Below are 19989 nucleotides of genomic sequence, written 5' to 3'. Positions count from 1 at the left end.
CTTTCATGTTCAAATCGCTGAAACGCTATGGTTTTCCAGACACCTTCATACGCTGGATACGCTTATTGTATACTAACCCTACGGCTAGGGCGCGCACGGGCCGGTATGTCTCTGAACGCTACACAGTGCACAGGGGCACCAGACAGGGCTGCCCCTTATTCCCGATTTTATTCGTGCTGGCACTGGAACCTCTTGCGTTGGCACTACGGGGCACCATGGACCGGATAGGCATCCCGGTAGAGGGGACTCACCATTTGATATCTATTTACGTTGATGATGTCATGATATACCTACGTGATCTAGAGGCAGATCACACGGCGATATCCAACATTTTCCAGCAATTTGAAATAGTGTCGGGCCTAGCAATCAATCCTGGAAAATCGGTTGGATTCTTCTTTAGGGAAGGACTGCAATCCTCTCATATCCGTTTTGGAACGTATCCGATTCCGATAGCCCCTGTTTCCTTTAAAAATCTGGGCATACAGGTATATAGGAAGCCTGAAGACCAAATAGATGGGAACATCAAACACGCCATTACACGACTCCGCGGTAGCGTGGGATTATGGACTTCACAACCCCTGTTCGTAAAGGGCAGAGTCGCTATCTCTAAAATGATTATGCTCCCCCGCTTTTTGTACTATTTTGTGAATATACCAGTGATTCTTCCTCAACATATTTTTAATTCAATCAATACTCTCCTGATAAACCTTATTTGGGGCACTGGTCGGAGACGTATCAGTTTGCGTACACTCCAATTGGGAACCAGGTTGGGGGGACTTGGGGTACCGGATTTCAGGAGCTATTACCAGCCAGTCAACTTCAGTGGCTATCATATTGGATCACAGGCAGGAACCTACATGAGATTGCCTTTACGAAAGAGCACCTGGACCGCGGGGAACTCCATTCCTTGTTACCGAAAGCCCGGATCCCCCCGAATTGCTCTCCCCTCCTGCACTCAGCATTAACATGCTGGAAGAAAGCCTTGTCATACACGTCCACAGTACCGCCTTATGCGGCGAATATTCCATTGTTGGGCATTCCGACACCGCAGGGTAGACTTACACTAAATGCGTTGCGGATTTGGATGGAAAACGGGGTTGAAGAAGTGGGGGCCCTTTTTTGGCGACGAAATGATGTTGAACCACGACTCCTTCATGCATATTACGGGGGCCCCTCCAAGATTATACCTATTACAAGCCGCGGTATCTCATTATATTAGGAACACAAGGGCACCTTTAAGATTAAAGCCTACACAACATGAACTGGTCTACTTGATGTATTATATGGGGGCGGGGGGGACACCTTGTACGCTGGTTATACACTGGGATCAGGAACTGGCAGTAATTCCGCTTACAACTCTTAGGATGACCTGGGCTCAGGATTCTGGTTCAGAACTAACAGACAAGACGTGGCAGCTTATACTGGAGCACCCGAAAAGAGTATCACGTTATGCTGAATTCAGGTTTATTCAGACGATGGTGCTCCACAGGGCATACTTAACCCCCAATCGAATACATCGTATGTTCCCAGACTCCCCACATTGCTACCCCCGCTGCCAAGGCGACAAAGCTGATTTCATTCACATGTTGTGGTCCTGCCCGGGATTACTGAGCTACTGGAAGCCCTGTATTGTTTGGTGGGGGTACGTAAGAGATCCAAGTCATTGACGGTTAAACTAAAATTCCTAGACCTGGCCCTGATTCTGGCGATTAGGTGCATAACGATGAGATGGAAGTCCCCCAGGCCCCCTTAGGTTAACTACATGGCAATCGGATCTAGTACAATGGGGTCGGGCAGAGGGTGCGGCCTTAAGGAGGGAGGAGGAGAGAGGTCATAGGAAACAACCCATAGCGATGGAGTGGGATGCGTTGATACTGAAATTGGAAGGACTGGATTCAATCATCCCTCAGGTAGCTGGGTCCCAATAGTCCGCTCAGGATGTAGGAATTTGGCTGGGAGGATGCCCCCCCCCTGCAGGAAGGTGCACATGATAATTACGCCCTGACGCTGCTGCTCGACAGTCATTATTATTTACCCTAAGAGAATCACCTAGATGATTCCGAAGCGACCAGGAGAGGGTGGGATAGAGGGAGGGGGGTGTGTTGGGGAGGGTTGTTCACTGTTTTGAGAACGATACTGTACTGTATAAGGAGAACGTATAAGATGTAGTCAGTGTGGGAAACTGACAGCTGATGAAGATGGTATTTGCCCTGCTTTTTCCGTATTTACGAAACTTTGTTTAGAGACTGTACTTATGCACTGTGAGACAGGAGGTTAAATATGGTAATACAAAAAAAAATGACTGTGATGTGCACACGTCCTGGTACAAATGTAAGTTCTCACTGCAGTCACCAATAAAGAGTTTAATAAAAAAAATCAGTAACCTAAGTGCCAGTCTTTAATGGCGGAGGAGCTCCCCCCCCACCCCCCCTCCCCGGCAGCCATAAAGAGTGTATGTTAGGCTGAGCAAAGACCAGGTAAGGCATCCAGGTTCTATACATGTGCTAAATGCACAGGCTCCTGGCTGCCTGAGCTCAAGTTTGCTGGGCTGAAGATGTCACAGCCCTGCGGGCATGAACTCCTCAGCTTGGCAAAGTGCTTGACTCCCCCCCCCCCCCATGACGAAGAGGAGCGTCACTGATATTCTTGGCCCTGGACACTTCAGTTTTAAGCCTTGAAGTGCCCAGGGCTGAGTGTCAATTACTGACACCTCGTCACAGAGTGGGATGGGGTTAGCAGTCTCACTGACTCCATCCCACTCTGTGATGAAGTAGGTACTGCTGCCTCCCCACATGGCGAACAGAGAATGCGGCAGTATCAATCCTCCAAAAACCTGAGGCCTGTATCACTGCTGCAGACAGTAAGGGCTCCATTTGGATGGCGGGCAGATCGCCCACGCCGGTACCGGCGGTAGCCACCGGCGGGGGCAATCCACCCGCCATTCTTCCAGCAAAGACCCCTCGCCATATTACTATGGCTGGGGGGTCCGCGGCGGAAGGAAAGACCTTCCGACGCTTTTCCGCCCAGTCGACAAGTCGACCGGGCAGAAAAGGGTTCAATATGTTGGCGGTGTCTGTTACACCGCCAGCCATATTAGTATGTGGGCTGGGACATGCCTTCCTGGCATTGTGGCCGGCGGTGCTGAGTGCACCGCCCGCCACAATGTCAGGAATGCAGGATGCGCCCGCCACTGTGGCGGGCGCATCCTAATGGCCCCCACGGGACCCTTGCCCTTATGGCGGGCGGTCCCATTTTACGATAGGATGGCGGGTGGACAAAGTCCGCCCGCAATCCTAATGACCCTCTTAGTGTTTTTATATTTTTTTTTATAAAATATTCAATGTGTGTGTATTTATGAATGTATGTGTATTTGTGAGTGTGTTCTGTGAATACGTGTGTATGTGCTTGTGAGTGGTAGGTGCACAGTTGTGAATACAAGGGGGTGTGAGTGTGCATGTAGATGGATGAGTGTGTGTGTGTGCACACATGCTCCTGCTCTAAATACAGGCCACCAAAGTCAAGTTGTCAAGTGCTTCTTTACCCAATTCAAGAGTCCCCGTGAATCAATGCAGCTCTGCCCTCTTAAGACAAACATACCCAATCACTCCCAAACTAGCAAGGTCACTGGCTGGACACAATCTGGAGAGACAAGAGGGTGCAATCAATTTCAGTTTTATTAGATTCTGTGGCCAGCACAGACATTTTCCTGCCACAAACGTTAACAAATGTTAAAAAGAGTTAATTTATAAAAAATAAAAAAAAACACTTGTTACTTCAGGTACTGCATCCATGTAGGCAGGGCAGAGAACCATTCCCATGGGAGGCTGCAGTCTGTATTGGTTTTGGCAGTGGCAATTTTGCATCGATCAGAAGAGCACATGTTGGATGGCAGTTTTGTCAGCAGTATCAGTAGAGTAGGTAGGGCAGTGTACTAGATTCATAATGCGTCGATCCTTAGGTAGACAAGACTTTGGTAGAAATTAAGCTACAAGGTGGGACTACAGCAAGTCACATTCAGATGGAGCCTGACTTTAAGATATTTGGGAACTGTAGGCTAATGTAAGTATGGTGCCCTTAAGGAATTTTCTCTTCTCTGGCCTTGTTGGCTTTTTAGAGACAATAAGCATTGACTCATGGATTTTCAGAGGCCAAGTGAGATGGTGTTTTGCTGTTTCGGCCCTCCCTTTCTCCAAGCCACGATGGTCATTTTTGGGGCTTTTTGTTTCAATGCGATGACTTCTTCTGGTGGCGGCTTAAGTGGTCATTCATATACATCAGCCCAACATGCATATGGCTACTCCAATCCTTGCAGATTTTCTTAGTATTTGACCTGTCACGAAAGTCTGCCTTCTTAAATAGAACCCGCGGAGTCTCGCTGATGACACCTCAGCTGGATCCCAGTTAGCAGTTAGTTTAAGTTAGACCACCATTCACTCACTACCAATACTGCCTGAGCAAGTTGCAGACCATTTGTTAAAATCAACTATCATTTCTCAAGATCATCAATCTTTAGTCAATACTGTGCAAATGAGCTTCAAGATATCCTTGTCTCATCAGGGCAAACATTTGTGGAGAAATGATCCCCTAGGCTTTCATACTACATATACTGCCCTTCCAATTAGATACGCAGACCACTTCCAGGCAAACACCACGACGGATGACCTGCAAAACTTCTCCCTGCCGTCTCTTGTTTCATGGCTTTGTCATCATCCTTCACGTTTTTGTCTCGCTCCTCTGGGTTTTGCCTCAGGGGTTTCCCAGTGCCTCACCCACACGAATCTTCCTGCCGGCCAACAAGCCAAAGTCAAAGCGTCGTGGAGCCTCAAAGATCAGGACAATAGTGGAGCCAAGATTAAATTCACCCAGATCGGCACCCTTTGCCATGAAGACCCCTAAGGGCCCATAAAGTTCTGTGTAACTTGCGTCATGATACCGTCCCTTCACATGACGTGAGCAGTTTGTGCGTAGTTCCTGTGACAAATGGGAACACAAGTGTTTATTAGGTAGGTAAACAAAATTAACATGGAATATATACGAAGTCACAATGACTGGAGAACAGGAAAGCAATCACCCAGTGTGCACTGCCGAAGAAGGAGTAGACCCAAAGCGGAAAGCTACCCCCACCCAACCCTAAACCGGCTTTCTCTCTCTCTCTCTCTCTCTCTCTCTCTGCTTCATTAACCCCAATATGTATAAAATGACCCACAAAAGCTTTATGAAGATCATTATACTATCCTTTGTGTCGGGATGGGAAAAATCCAATAGTTGCCTAAAACAAACAATTGAAAAAAAAATTCAAGCACACAGATTTCATGTGTAGGGGAATATGCAGAAAGAAAATTGCACCGCTCCATTATAAGGTTTTTTTCCACATATATTTAAATAGTATACAATTCCCGCAATTATATTCACCTTTATCTGGCCCTATTGCCTTGGAACTCAATACTACCACGCTTCATGGTGACGGGTGTAAGGGGAGTGGTGCAATTGGCAATCCACTGTTGTTCATCTAAGGTTTACCTTTAATTTCATTCCTCCACACTTTGAGAATCTCTGGATGAAAGCTGACTGGGTCAGGAACAGGGGGCTCAGTAACGGGAGATCCTGGGAATCTATCAGTATCTATTGTGGAAAATGATGGCGGGCCCTTCCAGACCCCTCTGTGATTAAAGTAATCGCCTATCTGCATTACATCACAGCGCCACTAAAGGGATGGAGGATACCCTAGAATATTGCATTGTGAGGGATAAGAGTTAATAGTAAAAGACTAACCCATTTAAGAAAGCTTCACTAAGTCCTTGGCTTCATATAACAAATGTAAAATAGAAATTTAGTGAAAAAATGCAGTACACTCATCCTTCATGCAATGAAGGACAGTGAATGCACAAAGCCACCCTCTTCCCCTACCTCAGTTTGCTCTATAACCCATAGGTAACATGGATTAGGTTAGAGGCTGTCTAAGGAAAACGTTCCCCTTTTTGTGCTGGTGTTCACATGCTTCCCTCTTCAGCTGTCGTAGGGAGTGGTGGGCTGAACTGAGCGTTGGAGCAGAAAGAGAGTTGCAAGGCCCAAGAGAGCGCTTACCTGATCACAGTGGATTTTTATGGAACCCACGTTGGTGGCACCCACTGCAGTGAGTGAGAAGAATCCGTGCTGCCACTCTCCTGAGAGAACCACCCGCTCATTCTGGCAGAAGAGGCCTTTGATCCAGTGGGCAACTCCGGGGTTCACGGACATGAGAGATCCTGTGAGACAAGGAGAGAGGTCAGCATTGGTGATGCATAGAAGATCTCATAATTGTAGACATCAGGACAGTGAGTTTTTGTATACAAGGTGGAGATGTGTGTGAAGTTGTTGTTAAAGGACTGGTTAATTCTATAGGGTTATGGGTATCGGTATCGAAGATGGTCAATCCAGACAATGTGGTTCCCATTTCAGGTGAGGTTTTTAAAGTGGTCATTTTATGGCAGAGTTGTCTCCCATTGGTGTAATGGGGGTTCCTTTGGGGCTGATCGGTGCATGAGGCTGGTACTCAAATGTAGTGTTCCCACTAGTGAAGCAGTGAGTGAAGTGCTTGCTCCACGGCAGGATGAGTTCTCATTGGTGGAATGCTTTTATGAGAGAGGTGAAGTTTGAGTGGGATCCAGAAGTGGCAGTTTGTCATGGGACCCACTTGGGTATGGTTAGTTCGGTTGACTAGTTCTCATGCGTGCGTGAGGTGCAAACACCGGAGTTGGTTTCCATGAGTGCAGTGGCATCAAGTTATCCCTCCAGGTCGGGGTTGGCTTCTATTGGTGAAAATGTGTAAGGTGCAGATCCTCAGCAGTACAGTTTGTTACCACAAGTAGAGCAGTGTGACGAGATGTTCTCTCAGGATGTATATGCCTATGTAAAATCTAAGGTCAGCAAATGTAGGTATGGTGGGATGTTGCCCTGTTCAAGGGAAATGTTTTTGGGAGTAAGTCTCTTCAATTCTTAGGACCAGAGTGGGGGGGGGGACCTGCTAATCCCTCTCCCTAAATCTGAGTGTTCAATCAAACTGCATTTGTGAAAGTAAAATTAGATACTACACACACAAGTAAGGCAGAACAGCTTATATTTTTTATCAATTGAGCCACTTAGGTGAAAGAAGTAACAGGGCATTGGTGGAGATGCAATGTATTGTTGTCATTTTTATTTAAGGCTCTGGGTGTGAGAAGCAATATTAAAAATTGACATTACATCAGAGTGCTTCTGCCTTTGCATATATGTTTACGTTTTTCCCTGTGGAGGAAGGCATTTTTAATGAAAGTGGAACAGTGGAGCTATTTATTCCTTGGTATTTAGGAAGATTGGGGCCTATTTACAAGGGAAGTGGCGGAGTGAGGCGTTAGCCTTCATGCATAATGCCTCACTCCGCCACTTCAGAAACGCAGGGCTGCACCATATTTACAAGAATATGGTGCAGCCCTGCGTCTTTCCCTGCGCTGGAGCTACACTTAGTAGCCTAGCGCCAATGCAGGCACCCTTGTACGATAGTGCGAGGGTGTCTGCGTGCAGGGGAAGATTGTTTACGAGCAGGAAGGTCCCTCTTCCATCTCTAAAACAATCTTTAAATGCCGTTATGTAACTTCTATGTGTGCTGTTTAATGCAGCACACATAGAAGTTGCAAAATTACATTTAAAAAAATGTATTCTTTATGTGCAGGAAGGGGGACCTTCCTGTACATAAACAATAATTGACCTTTTGCTGTGTTCATGTGTGCTGCACAATGGAGCACACATGAAAACAGCAAAAACGAGGAGGAATGTAAAATTTCTCCTCGTTGCGCTAGGGTAAGACCAGGTTTTCCCTGGTCTTAATTCTGGCGCTGCCTCCTATTTACACCTCCCTTGTAAATAGGGGGCAGCGCCGGAATCAATGGGTGTTGCTGTGGAGCGCCCACGGCAACACCCATTGCCCTCCCCTTTCACGCTAAGCATAGTGTGAAAATGTGCCTTATTTACAAAGTAGCGTTAGGCAATGTTAATTGGCTGAACGCTGCCTTGTAAATAAGGCGAAGCCCCTATCGCCACAGGAATGTCGTAAAAAGGGACGTTCCCGTGGCTGTAGGGGCTTGTAAATATGCCCCTTTGTGTCTTGTAGTAGTTTAACCTGAGGAGTTTAGGTTTTGTGTGACAGCACCATATGCACTCTGTGTTTCTACAGCCAGTAAGGAGCTTTACTCTTGTTTGAGAGAGAACCACTAAACATAATGTTGTTTAAATAGTATACATCTTTTTATTGACATTTAAAAATTATATAATGCAGAGACCCTAAGTAAAGCCAGAGAAGAAGCAAGATAAGAGCATTATGACTCCTTTAGGAAAATCAAATGAAGCAGAGGGACAAGTACTGAGGCAAATGAGTGAAGACAATGACACCAGGAATCGGAGCAGGGAATACGTTTTGCTGCCCCAACTTTCTGGCAAGAAGTTGTTAAGCTTCTAGGCAAATCTGAAAGTATTCTCAGCATGGATTCCAGATTTTCTGATGCTTCTGGGGGCATTCCAGGTACATGCCCTTGTTCATACCCCTGATCTAAACTTTTAAGATGGGCAGATTAGTGACTCTCGATTGTTGTGTAGCATCTCTTTCTGCTAAGACCAGACCGAGTTTCACATGGATCTTAAAGTTCCTATTTGCATCAATGTTGTCCAAGGTATTTAAGAGAGTGGGTTTGGGAGGCGGTGGAATAGACCAGCCCAAGACTTTTGAGAGCATGGATTTACAGCTATGGCATACTGAAGAAGGTCCCTAACGTTAAGCTGTGATTTACCCCTGAAAAAGTAGACCCTCTGTGAGTACCTTAGTTGTGCACAATGACAGTGGAAAGATATATTAACTGTTTTAGGGAACATAAGGATGTGCCGCCAGTCCTCATCCGTTAGGGCTTCTATGTTCTCTTTACAAGCCTCTTGTAATGTGTAGAGCGTATAATTAAGGAGTGGTACAGTCAGGAGATGTTCTTGCCTTCTCAGTGGTTTATGGTAAGCTCTGCTTCTACCGGGTTAAAGTTGGAGATGTCACCAGTTACTTTCAAGTAAAGGTGGATGTGTCTTAGCTTCAGATAATGAATGAATTAGGACTTTTGGAGTGTGAATTGTTGCAGCTCTGCAAACAACCGAAGTTGGGACTGCGTGATTACATCTTTCAGTGAGGAACCCTGAGGTGGCCCACCCTTCAAATCACTTGAGGAACTAGACATATGTCCATAGAGGAGTCTTACTACTCAACTGGTTATGCCACTGGATTAAGCATATTGTGTCCAGTGGCAAAGTATCCAGTGGAGCCCCCGATGATCATCTGACCCCCATAAATATGGCACTTGAGTGATTAGTTGACCATAGCCTATCGCTCAGTCGCATAGGCAGGGTCATTCTGCTAGCTATAAAGCTATTCGTTTGTAATTAAATGGGAGGCCCTATAGTAGGAAATGATATCTATCATGCCTGTTTATCCTTCTTATGGTGGTTTACAGAAGTTAAATGGAGCTAAGCAGGACACCACCTCCCCAACAGGAAATTATGAAGGAGGGGTTAGATTTTGCACAACGTTTGGTAATCCGGTGAGGAACCTTACGCCTTGTATTTGATAATTTGGGCAGGGTGACCGGCTTAATTAATGCAATGCAACTGAGAATAGCCAGGGATGAGGAGAGCAGTGCTTTAAATCCCTATTTAGGGATTTCACAAGTTGGGGATGTTGCCAGTCCAACTTTATATTGGCGAGGACATAGCATAGACTCCGATGTATCTGCAGCCTTCTGATTCTACCTTGAATTATGGGTACCCTTGCATGGCCTCTCTGTGGAAACTCTAACCACTTTTCTTTCATAACTCCTCAGATCTTTGAAATTCTTTTCCCTGCTTCTTGATTTTATCTCACTGATAACACCCTACCTCCCACTATCTTCAACCTGTCCATTATAACATCTGTATATACTTTACAGCCTTGGAAACGTCGCTTAGACGAAACACATGTTGGCTGCATTAGCTTCTTAAGATGTCTTCGACTGTTTACATCAGATATGCATCAGATCACAGAACTACGTACTGTTTCCTAATAAGTCTTCAATTGCATCTAAAATTGACGGCAGTATCATATTGCTGGTTCTGCCAATAAATGGACTTCACCACATATGCTGTTACATTAACCATGGACACTGGTTTTATTTGAATTATGAACTCCTGAGAAGTTTTTTTTAGATTTTATTGGCATATTTTTCAAATATGGAGGCAATCACTTAGTTACAGCAGAGTTTTGGAAATGTATACACTTATTACCAGATCATATATTTGATATGAACATAACTTAACAAAATAACTCCAATGCAGTTGTGTATGTCCATTACAAACGCCTGAGAAGTTTAATAAAATTAAATACTTGATGTAGAATATTTGCTGTGGATGGTCGATAAGTTACTGACACTTATACTTTGAACTTTAACCACTGATTTGCTGTGCTCCAGGCTACTTCATAATTTCATGTAACAAAGTGTATTTGCTTTGGTGTTGCTTTCGACTTCCTATGGGTCTGAATAAGTTTTGTTAGTCTGGGAGAGCCCTTATGCAGTCTGTGTGTGTGTCACAAAGGACCGAATTTAGGCAGCAGATTACTCTCCAAATCTCTGGTATGCCATTGTAAATGATCACTTTGGCAATCACTGGACTGGGCGGTGCACTCGTGGAAGGCCTCTGTGGAGAGAAAATTTGTAAGCACTACAGAGCTCAGCCACAGTTCAAGGAATTGTTTCCTTCGGCACCCTTCAGAAAGCTCACTAAACACAGGTTGTTTCACTATGTACTGACCTCTATGTCTCTGATGCAGTTTTCGAGACAGTAGTCAGTTGTGCAATCAAAGATAGTTGTTGTTTAACTGTTCTAAATCTGAAATCCAGTTTCAGCTTTAGGGACATTATTGACTGTGTTGTGAAGATAGTGCTTGATTAACCCACTGATATTTAATAAGCACTCATTCTCTGACTTAGACATCTTGGTGCTAGGAACAATAAAACTAAATAATAAAAACAAAAAAATGTAAGAAGAGGGTGCTAGGTCAGCAGAAATGTTGACTTTTTACTACCATTCTGAAGGCTAGGTAAGAGTCAATATTATGAAAGTGCAAAGGGAATCTGTGTTGGGGCCCAAGCAAATGAGAGAGCGCCAGTCCTTCCAAGAAAGCTTCACACAGGGGAACAAGACCAAAACCTGGGAGCTTGGATCCGAATTTCTCAAACCCTTGTGCCATGTGAAGCCCTAGCAAACTGGTGATCTTTCAGCACCATAGAAATCTGTACATGTATGGTATGGCACTTTGAAGAGAATTCTTTGTTTTACTAGGAACCAGTGAAGATGGAGTCTAGCCAGGGTAACATGATTGAACTTTCATAAGTTGCTTAGTAGGAGGACAGCAAAATTCTGAGTCCTCGTAGCTGTCCAAATGAGGATTGTGGCAGGCTCAGGTTGAAGATGTGACAGATTGTAGGCAGAGACTGCCTGATTGTGAAATAGTGAGGTTTTTCTTAAATGTCTCCGGTAGAAAAAACATGCAGATGATAAAGCATTGATCTAGGCTTGAAAAGAGAGATGTGAATGAGCCTTAACTCCGAATGATTTGACTTTAGTTGCTGATGAGGGAGCTTTCCTCGTAGTTGTGGGCCAAAGACTGATTGGCATCCCTCAGTGGTATTACTGACTAACAGAATCTCCGTCTTGTTGGTATTAAGTTTAAGGACATTGTGGACCAGTCATCATTGGACTTCAAAAGCGTAGGAAACTCTGAGGCATCCAAAATACCTAACCAGCTGAGTTAGAGGGCGAACATGGATGTTAAACAACAAATAGACAATATAGTAGCTCTATGGGACCCTGCAGTTGACAGACTGAGGAGACCAGCGATAAGATGAATGAGCCACCATCTGGGTCTGCCTGACAAGGAGGCAGGTAACCCGTGCTAAGACAGGCCCTTCAAACCCAACTTCGGCTAGGAGGCAAAGCAGTGTGGCATGATCCCGATGTAAAAGGCTGCTGAGAGATCAAGTAAAATAACAGCAACTGAACTCCCTTTGTCTAAAATGGATCCTAATTCATCAAGAGCAGCGTCTGTGCCTCAGCAAGGGCGGAAGCCTAGTTGCCAAGAAAAGAGCCAGTGGAATTCTTCCAGGTAATAAGCTAGCTATTTAGCTAAAATCTGCCCAGTGGCTGTTCCCGATACATGGAGGTGGATAATTCGTCTTTATCGTGTTCCACTATTGCTCGGTCCAGGTTCACCATTTTGAAAAGAGGGAAGACTACTTCCACTTTTTGTGCAATTGGGGAGAGAAACAGATTGATGATAGTTGTCTAGGATTGAACTAAGACCTGTTAACAAGACTGTAACTAACATTGGCAAAGCCAAAATGTCTGACTTTATTGTGGATTTTGTCAATGCAGGTTTGGCATTTATCATACAAGACTTTACGTATAAGACTGCCTGCCTACACATGTGATGTGTACTAATATTATTATTAATGTAAGATGTACATTGCATATGTGGCAGAGGAAATGCTTTGCAGGGAAAAAGTGTAATGTGCCAGTTGGTGTAGATTGGTACAGAGGGTGCTGGTGGCCCTTAGGATAGGAATTAGGCAGAATCTTGGACCACAAAGTGCACAAACATGAATAGGACAGAGCTGGGAATCTACTTGTAGGAACTTATTGGACAGATATGAGGCAAAGACGAAGGGCTGCTACAAAAGCTTCATAGGGATGTGGGCTTGGAGGAGAGTGGTTAAGGTGAGGTTAGGAGGAAAGGAAAATGGAAAGTGTCATTTCTTCTCTATACCAACACTTGTAAAAGTCCTGTTTACACAAGAGCACATCAATAGAACACCGAAACATTCAATGAGAAATGGCCACTGGCAAATGGTAAAATATAAACCATTTATATCACCTTTTATTGGTCCATAGGACAAGACATTAAATACATTTTTCGCACTAAATGTGTGCCTTATTTTCAATTAACCTTCCAGTAAACATTAATTCCCAGGAGGAGGCAGGCTTGGCCCAATCATGTCTGAGATCACTAAACATATAAAGATGAAGGAAAAGTAAGGTCACATATGAATGCAAAATATATATTTTATATGAGACCATTTGGAGAGAATCATTTTTTCACGTTTAAGTGCAAGTTACACAAAGTGTAGAGTTGAGTGCACAAGAGGAATAGTTCTGCATAGCAGCCTTTTGAGACAAGCGTTTGCAGCAGGTTATATTGGGGATGTTGGTAATAAGAGTTTGTTTGGTAGCATACAGGATGATAGCAAATGATATGGCATAAAGTGGATGTAAATGCCCCATAGGGCCAAGTCTGGGCAGCAACAATGTACATAAGACCTTGAGCAAGCTGTTACAATTGTCAACAAAAATTAAGGCACAGAGCATGAAGGGGCAAGTGTCCTACACGCGTGCATTGAAAAATGGACGATGGTGCAGGATACAGTAGGTCTTAGAGAAGTATGAAATTTCATCGTCCACATAGGGCCCAACATTCACTGTATCCTTTTAGCTGAAACCGCCAATCAGTGGGCGAAACACTGCACGCACTTTTCATTTTGCTTTAAGTCCAATGGGAGGAACATCATATTCTGGTGTTCAGGGTGGACAGACACAGAAAGCAATACTCCAAGCATGGGGCTGGCTGGATAGTGATTAACACAGCTGGTGTGCTTCAGTGGCACTGAAAAGCTAGAGAACAGTGTCAGCAACAGAGATTGGGAATGATCTTTTGTAGTACCATAAACATGACATTATCTGACACACAGAATGGCTTTCTGTGCAAAGCCCTGCCGCAATTTGCATAATCTCTGAGCAGCATTAGCAAAATCATAGTTAATCATCTGCCTCATGACAACAGGCAGAGATTTTTAATCCATAACAGCACATAGTGCACAGCACAGTCAGGTACTGTACTCATGCAGCACAGACCTATTTGCTCTTGTGACTTATTTACCTTCCACTACACCACTCTGGAATTACATTCTTTCCACTTGACTTCACTTCCTTCCTTGTACTGGAGCTCTGAAAGCAGTGATGTAGGAAGAGACTGTTTGGCTGTCAGTTTCACTGTGCAGAAAAGTTGCTGAGTGCTGCAACTGTTTCCGTGTTACTTTCTGTTGATCCAGAAGGGCTAAGGAATGCCTGCAGTTGTCTCCAGGTTAGACTAGCAGGAGTCAGGCCTACCTTTCAATAGCCATATGCCCTCTTATTTTACTTTTGTGGTTTTATGTGGTGTGGACAGGGCCAAGAGGCATCAGAGCTCTTTACAAGAGTGCAGTGACCAACTAGTCATCGCAAGTATATTTTTGCAATACGGTATAGGAGACATGAATAACTGAAATTCGAGACTGTGTGGGAGATTATAGATCTAGCCCAAGTGTCATTCAAAGATAAGAGTCTTAAGTTCCTTTTTAAAAGTAGCATGGCAGAGGGGGGCGTGGCTAGCAGCCGGACATGGCGGCAGCTTAGAGGACTAGCTCCGAGAGGGAAGCGGCCTCTCCTAACATCCGTAGCCTGATCCATGGCTATTACAGGACCCCGAGGGAGGAATCGGAGGCCCAGGACCGGGCGGCACTGGCGGCAAAAACTCCGACGCGAATCGGACGTTGGAAGGTGGAGTTCCGATCGACTATCCCGGCGGCCCGGAAGCTGACCAGAAGCATGGGGCTCCACTACTCGGAGTACCCGACCGGAAGTGCCATCAAGCCGGCTGAGTGGGACTGGATGTGACCGGCGACCGGAGGGTGAGGATCGAGGCGTCCCAGCAATGTATTCCAGGCGACCCTGATTGTGGCAGAGGAGAGCCCCAGAAGGTAGCGGACCAGCGGCGGCGGAACAACAGAGGAAGCCGCCGCCGATAATTCGCGCTCGGCGACAACACGGCCGGGTGGCCGAGCGCCAGCGCGGGGGACCAGAGCAACATACCGGAGGCAGCGAGGGTGGTAGGGTTCTCCGGAGCAACATTATTAACAAAGAAAACGAAATAAAAAGAGATCCTCCCCCCCCCTCTCCCCGTGTTGAACCTGACTAGGGAAAAAAAAAAAAAAAAAGCAAAGGGGAAAACAAATAAACAATTAAAATAGCGATGAACATGTGGTGACACTTGGCAAACGGAGACGAACCTGGCGGAGGTAGGACCCGAATTGGCTCGCAAGGGACCACCACGAATTTGAGCAGTCAGGAGCACAGGTGTTGCATTGGAAAGATCGACACGGTCAGGAAGCAGAACCTGCCATAGCGCCTCGTTTCACAACTATCCCGCACCAATAGCGATACATCTCAATTTTGTCGCAGGGCGCAATCCACAGAAGGACGCCGCGAGAAGGCGCCATCCACAGTAGCACTTGCACCCTCAGTCCCTCGGCCTTAAAGTGGGAATAAAGCTGCATGAAAATAGGTGAAGGACCGGGTACCCACCTTGAACACGTACACTGCGGTCCCAAAGGAACTCAGAAACCTAAGTGCGGAGCCCGCCCTACCTGAACCCCGGCTGTCTGGACATAAGAACGCGGGGTGAAGGCTGCAATAACAGCTGGACAGAGAACGTACGCCAGTACCCCCTCCCCCGGACAATTCCTTGTAAATACCGTCCGGTGCTGACGACCTATAGAGGAACAGTAGCCGTTATGGCGGGTAAAGGCACCAAAAGTGGCACGACACAAACTCGCATCGAGCGATACGCCTGCAATAAAAATGCCTCACCCCCGGCGGAAGGAAGATTGAGCGCCACGAGGACGACAGATTGCAAAGGGGTGAAAAAAGCGACATTGGACGATGTAATGAGGGCGCTGACGCAGGTACAAACCACGGTGGGCTCCATCTCCACGGAGATAACCCTCATACGAGCGGACCTCCACAAAATGTCTGAAAAAGTGGGGTCGCTGGACCTGGTCACAAAGTCTCTGGTGGAAGATGTGTCAGAGCTACAAACAGCGATGGAGAAAATCACGGCAGAGAACAAGGCGCTGAAAGAAAAGCTGGACGACCAGGAAGGGCGTTCCCGAAGGAACAACATAAGAATCCTTGGAGTTCCGGAATCTGAAGGTGTCAGAGCAACTGATCTCTTTGTGGAAGACCAGATTAAATCGAAACTCCAACCTAAGGGACTGTCAACCTTTTTCTCCGTTGAGAGGGCACATAGAGTCCCGGGAGGACGGCCAAAGCAGGGGGCATCCCCAAGACCTATCTTAGCAAGACTATTTAACTTCCGAGATAGGGATGCCATCCTACAAGCAGCAAGAGTATCTCCTCCGGTAAGGATACAGAACTCCACTCTGGCCTTCTTCCCGGACTACACAGCGGAGGTGGCCCGTAAACGGAAGACATTTTTAGAAATTAAAAAAGAATTGAGACAGAGAGAAATTCCATACTCCATGCTGTTCCCGGCCAGACTGCGAGTGGTGGCTGAAAACAAGACTTGGTTTTTTGATAATCCGGAAGTAGCCCGAGACTGGCTGGACGGCTGGAGACCGTCTTCTCAATCCCAACGTGCGGGCAGGAACGCTAGGGACCAACGTACGGATGGGCGGGCGGACGTCCAGACGACGGGACCCGAGGCAGCGAGTCGCTCACCAACCAGAGACAGTGCTCACGAGGATGTGGAGGCGGAAGGATAACAGTCCGGTGGGCAGGGACCATTTAATAATGCTGGGAATGCCGGGTAGGCTGTCATGGACACTGGGCTGAAGACCTCCAAGGAGAGTATGAGGGGTCGCTGACTCCGGAGTGTTCTTCTCCCCCCAACGAGCAAGTACCTTTGAGTTTATATGTGTGTTGGGTTAGGCACTCTGCTAAGTTGGGGTGGCGGGCAGTTCAAGGTCCGTGTAGCAGGGGGGCAGGGTGGGGGGGACCACGGGGGAAAGGGAGTATGTTAAAGGTTGATTGTTTAATTTGTTTGACTCTCAAGGAATATGTGAGGTACACTACATGGCACTATGTGCTGGTTAACACACGCCGGTCACGATGGCATCAGTCCAGGGCGCGAATAAACCCACCACTACAGTCTAACATCAACAGCTCTATGGTTAGTCATGGGCTGTGGTTACTGATGACGTCTCATATGGAGTTAATCTCCGTCTCTGTAATTAAGCGATGGCACGGGCTGCGCAGACTGATGGTTTAGGGGGGAATCCCCACTCAGGTCCGGTGGCCCCACTACAATTGATGTCCTGGAATGTGAGGGGACTGGGGGATAAGATTAAGAGAGGGTTAGTCATGCAAAGCATTAGAAGGATACATCATGATCTGGTCCTCCTACAGGAAACACATCTAACAGGTGACACTACTAAGGCACTAGATAGACGTGGCTACCGCATGATAGTCCACTCAGACTTCACTTCAGGGTCCCGGGGGACAGGTATTTTAATGAAGAAGACCTCCCGGTTAATACTGCAGACAGTTAAAACTGATGACCACGGCCGCTTTGCAGCGGCATGTGGTCAATGGGAAGGGACGCCTCTTAACGTAGTGTCTGTATACATTCCACCGGCGTTGCATGCGGCCGCACTTCCGGACCTGGGTGGATTTCTGCTAGGACTCCCAGAGGGTGATCTAATAGTAGGGGGAGACTTTAACGCTGTAGCTCACAATACACAGGATAGGTTCCCGATCAGAACCCAGACGCCCGGCCCATCTCGCTTTAGTGAATTTCTGGAGGCACAGGGTCTACAGGACATATGGCGGCATCTTCACCCTGAAGGCCAACACTACACCTACTACTCGGCAACCCACAATAGCCTATCCCGTATTGACTACTTCCTCACACTAGGAGAGGGCCGCCTCACCGTTAGTGACATGCTGATAAGGCCCCGGGGTATATCAGACCACTCCCCACTAACGCTAAGCTTGTCATGCTCCGAAAGTACACGCAAAAGAGTATATCCAATTTACCCAGGGTATCTCAGGGTTCCGCACATCCGTAAGGCCCTGAAAACAACGACCAAGTATTACTTTTCAGACAATGCAGACTCGGTGTCATCCCCCACGACCTTGTGGGAGGCCTACAAAACAGTGTTACGGGGACAGGCGATAGCAACGATAGCAGGGCATAAACGCGCGCAACAACAGGAACTGCTAGATTTAGAACTAAGGGTGGAAAGATCTAACGCGGACCATATGGCAGACCCGACAGAGGATGCGCTTCATGCGCTTCACATCTGTCAACAACTACATGACGATCACCTTCGACGACGGACAGTAGAGAATATAGAGGCGACAAAACACAGAATATATGATATAGGGGACAAGGCCAGTAAACTCCTGGCATGGCTAGATCAAAAAAAGGAAGGCAGCAGGACTATACTGCAATTGAGAGACGCGGAGGGGCTGCTACATTCACGCCCCTCTGAAATTATAGATATCCTAGCTGATCACTTCCAAGGGGTGTATACCCCGGAAGCGGAGGTCACAGCGGAAGAGGCGATAGCGGCTCTTACTAATGTGCAGACTGAGATCCTGCCGCGAGAGGCCGTAGAAGACCTGGAAACTGACCTGTCGGTGGAAGAGATACGGACGGCGATTAACGCGCTTCATACGGGTAAGGCACTGGGCCCCAATGGGATCCCGATTGAGTGGTTTCAGACTATGACAGATGTACTGTGCAAGCCCTTACAGGACATGTTCGTGGAGAGTCGGGAGAGAGGTACTTTACCTCTGGATCAACGAATGGCGACTATAGTGGCCATCCCAAAACCGGATAAATCACCCACAGAATGCACCTCGTACCGTCCGATTTCGCTTCTTAACGCCGAAGCGAACATCTTGGCGAAATTGCTAGCCAATCGACTGTTGCCACACCTCTCACACCTGATTCATCCAGACCAATCAGGCTTCATTCCACATAGGAGCACGGCTTTGAACCTCAGACGCGTGCACGGAGCTCTGGCTAGGGCACACATGCTAACAGACCCGGCAGCCATACTTTCCTTAGATGCCAGAATGGCGTTCGATATGGTGGAGTGGCACTACCTCTTCGCAGTCCTAGCACATATGGGCTTTGGCCCCGGGTTCATCTCATGGGTAAGACTACTATACACGGAACCAGTCGCACACGTAGCAGCCAATGGCCACATTTCCCGAGCAATCCCCCTGGCCAGAGGGACACGACAGGGATGCCCATTCTCGCCCCTACTATTCGCGTTGGTTATAGAACCATTAGCCACAGTCCTTAGGACGACACCATTATTGAAAGGAGTGCAGTGGGGAGATAATTGGGAGGATAAGGTTTCCCTATATGCAGATGACATGCTAATCTATCTATCTGATCCGGAGGCCGGTATCCCGAGGTTACTGGCGCTATGCGATACACATGGAGTAAACTCTGGATATACGATTAACTGGTCGAAATCGGTCATCTACGTCTTACGGGATCCTGCCCCGACCCTACCTAATGACTGTCCATTGACGATTGCAAATACGTCGTTCAAATATCTGGGCGTCCACATCACTCGAGACGCGGATGTATTCTATACACAAAACCTGCTACCACCACTTGTTTGCTTAAAGGCAGACGTAAGACACTGGAAAGCCCTCCCTCTGACGCTGCTGGGGAGAGCGGCGTTGTTTAAAATGATGACGCTACCCCGCCTCCTATATATATTAGAAAACGCCCCGGATGCGGTACTGCCTTCCTATTTTAGAAGGGTGACTGCGGCAATGACGGGTCTGTTATGGGGAGAGCGCCCAGCCAGGGTGGCGCACGCAAAACTTAATCGAGGATGGTATGACGGGGGAATAGCCCTGCCAAACATACAATTATATTACTGGGCATCACAGCTTAAGGTGATAAACCAGTGGATACACGCCCCGCAAAATGACCCGGCATATCTAGCGGACAGAGCGCTACTAGGCATACACAGCCTCTTAGCCCCACTATATAATCAGGGTCTCACGGCGAAGCTGATTGGCCCAACCAGACACACGGTGCAGCTCTGG

The 19989-nt window shown here is 46.9% G+C and overlaps 1 protein-coding gene across 3 annotated transcripts in view; it reads right to left on the bottom strand.

Annotated features, from left to right (window-relative positions):
• Window positions 1–3656: 3656 nt before the first annotated feature.
• The window catches only part of LOC144768759 (phosphatidylserine decarboxylase proenzyme, mitochondrial-like), a 59461-nt gene continuing 43128 nt past the window's right edge, over window positions 3657–19989 (bottom strand). For all 3 annotated transcript variants that reach the window (XM_078652672.1, XM_078652669.1, XM_078652670.1), the window contains exons 7-8: window positions 6085–6245; window positions 3657–4971 (exon numbers count right to left, since the gene is read on the bottom strand). In XM_078652672.1, the coding sequence (XP_078508798.1) occupies window positions 4747–4971; window positions 6085–6245 (386 nt within the window). In that variant the 3' untranslated portion in view covers window positions 3657–4746. The remainder of the gene's footprint in view (window positions 4972–6084; window positions 6246–19989) is intronic.

The sequence above is a fragment of the Lissotriton helveticus genome, chromosome 7, assembly GCF_964261635.1.
Source record: "Lissotriton helveticus chromosome 7, aLisHel1.1, whole genome shotgun sequence".
NCBI classification, from domain to species: Eukaryota; Metazoa; Chordata; class Amphibia; order Caudata; family Salamandridae; genus Lissotriton; species Lissotriton helveticus.
This window is presented reverse-complemented; position numbering and strand designations above follow the sequence as displayed.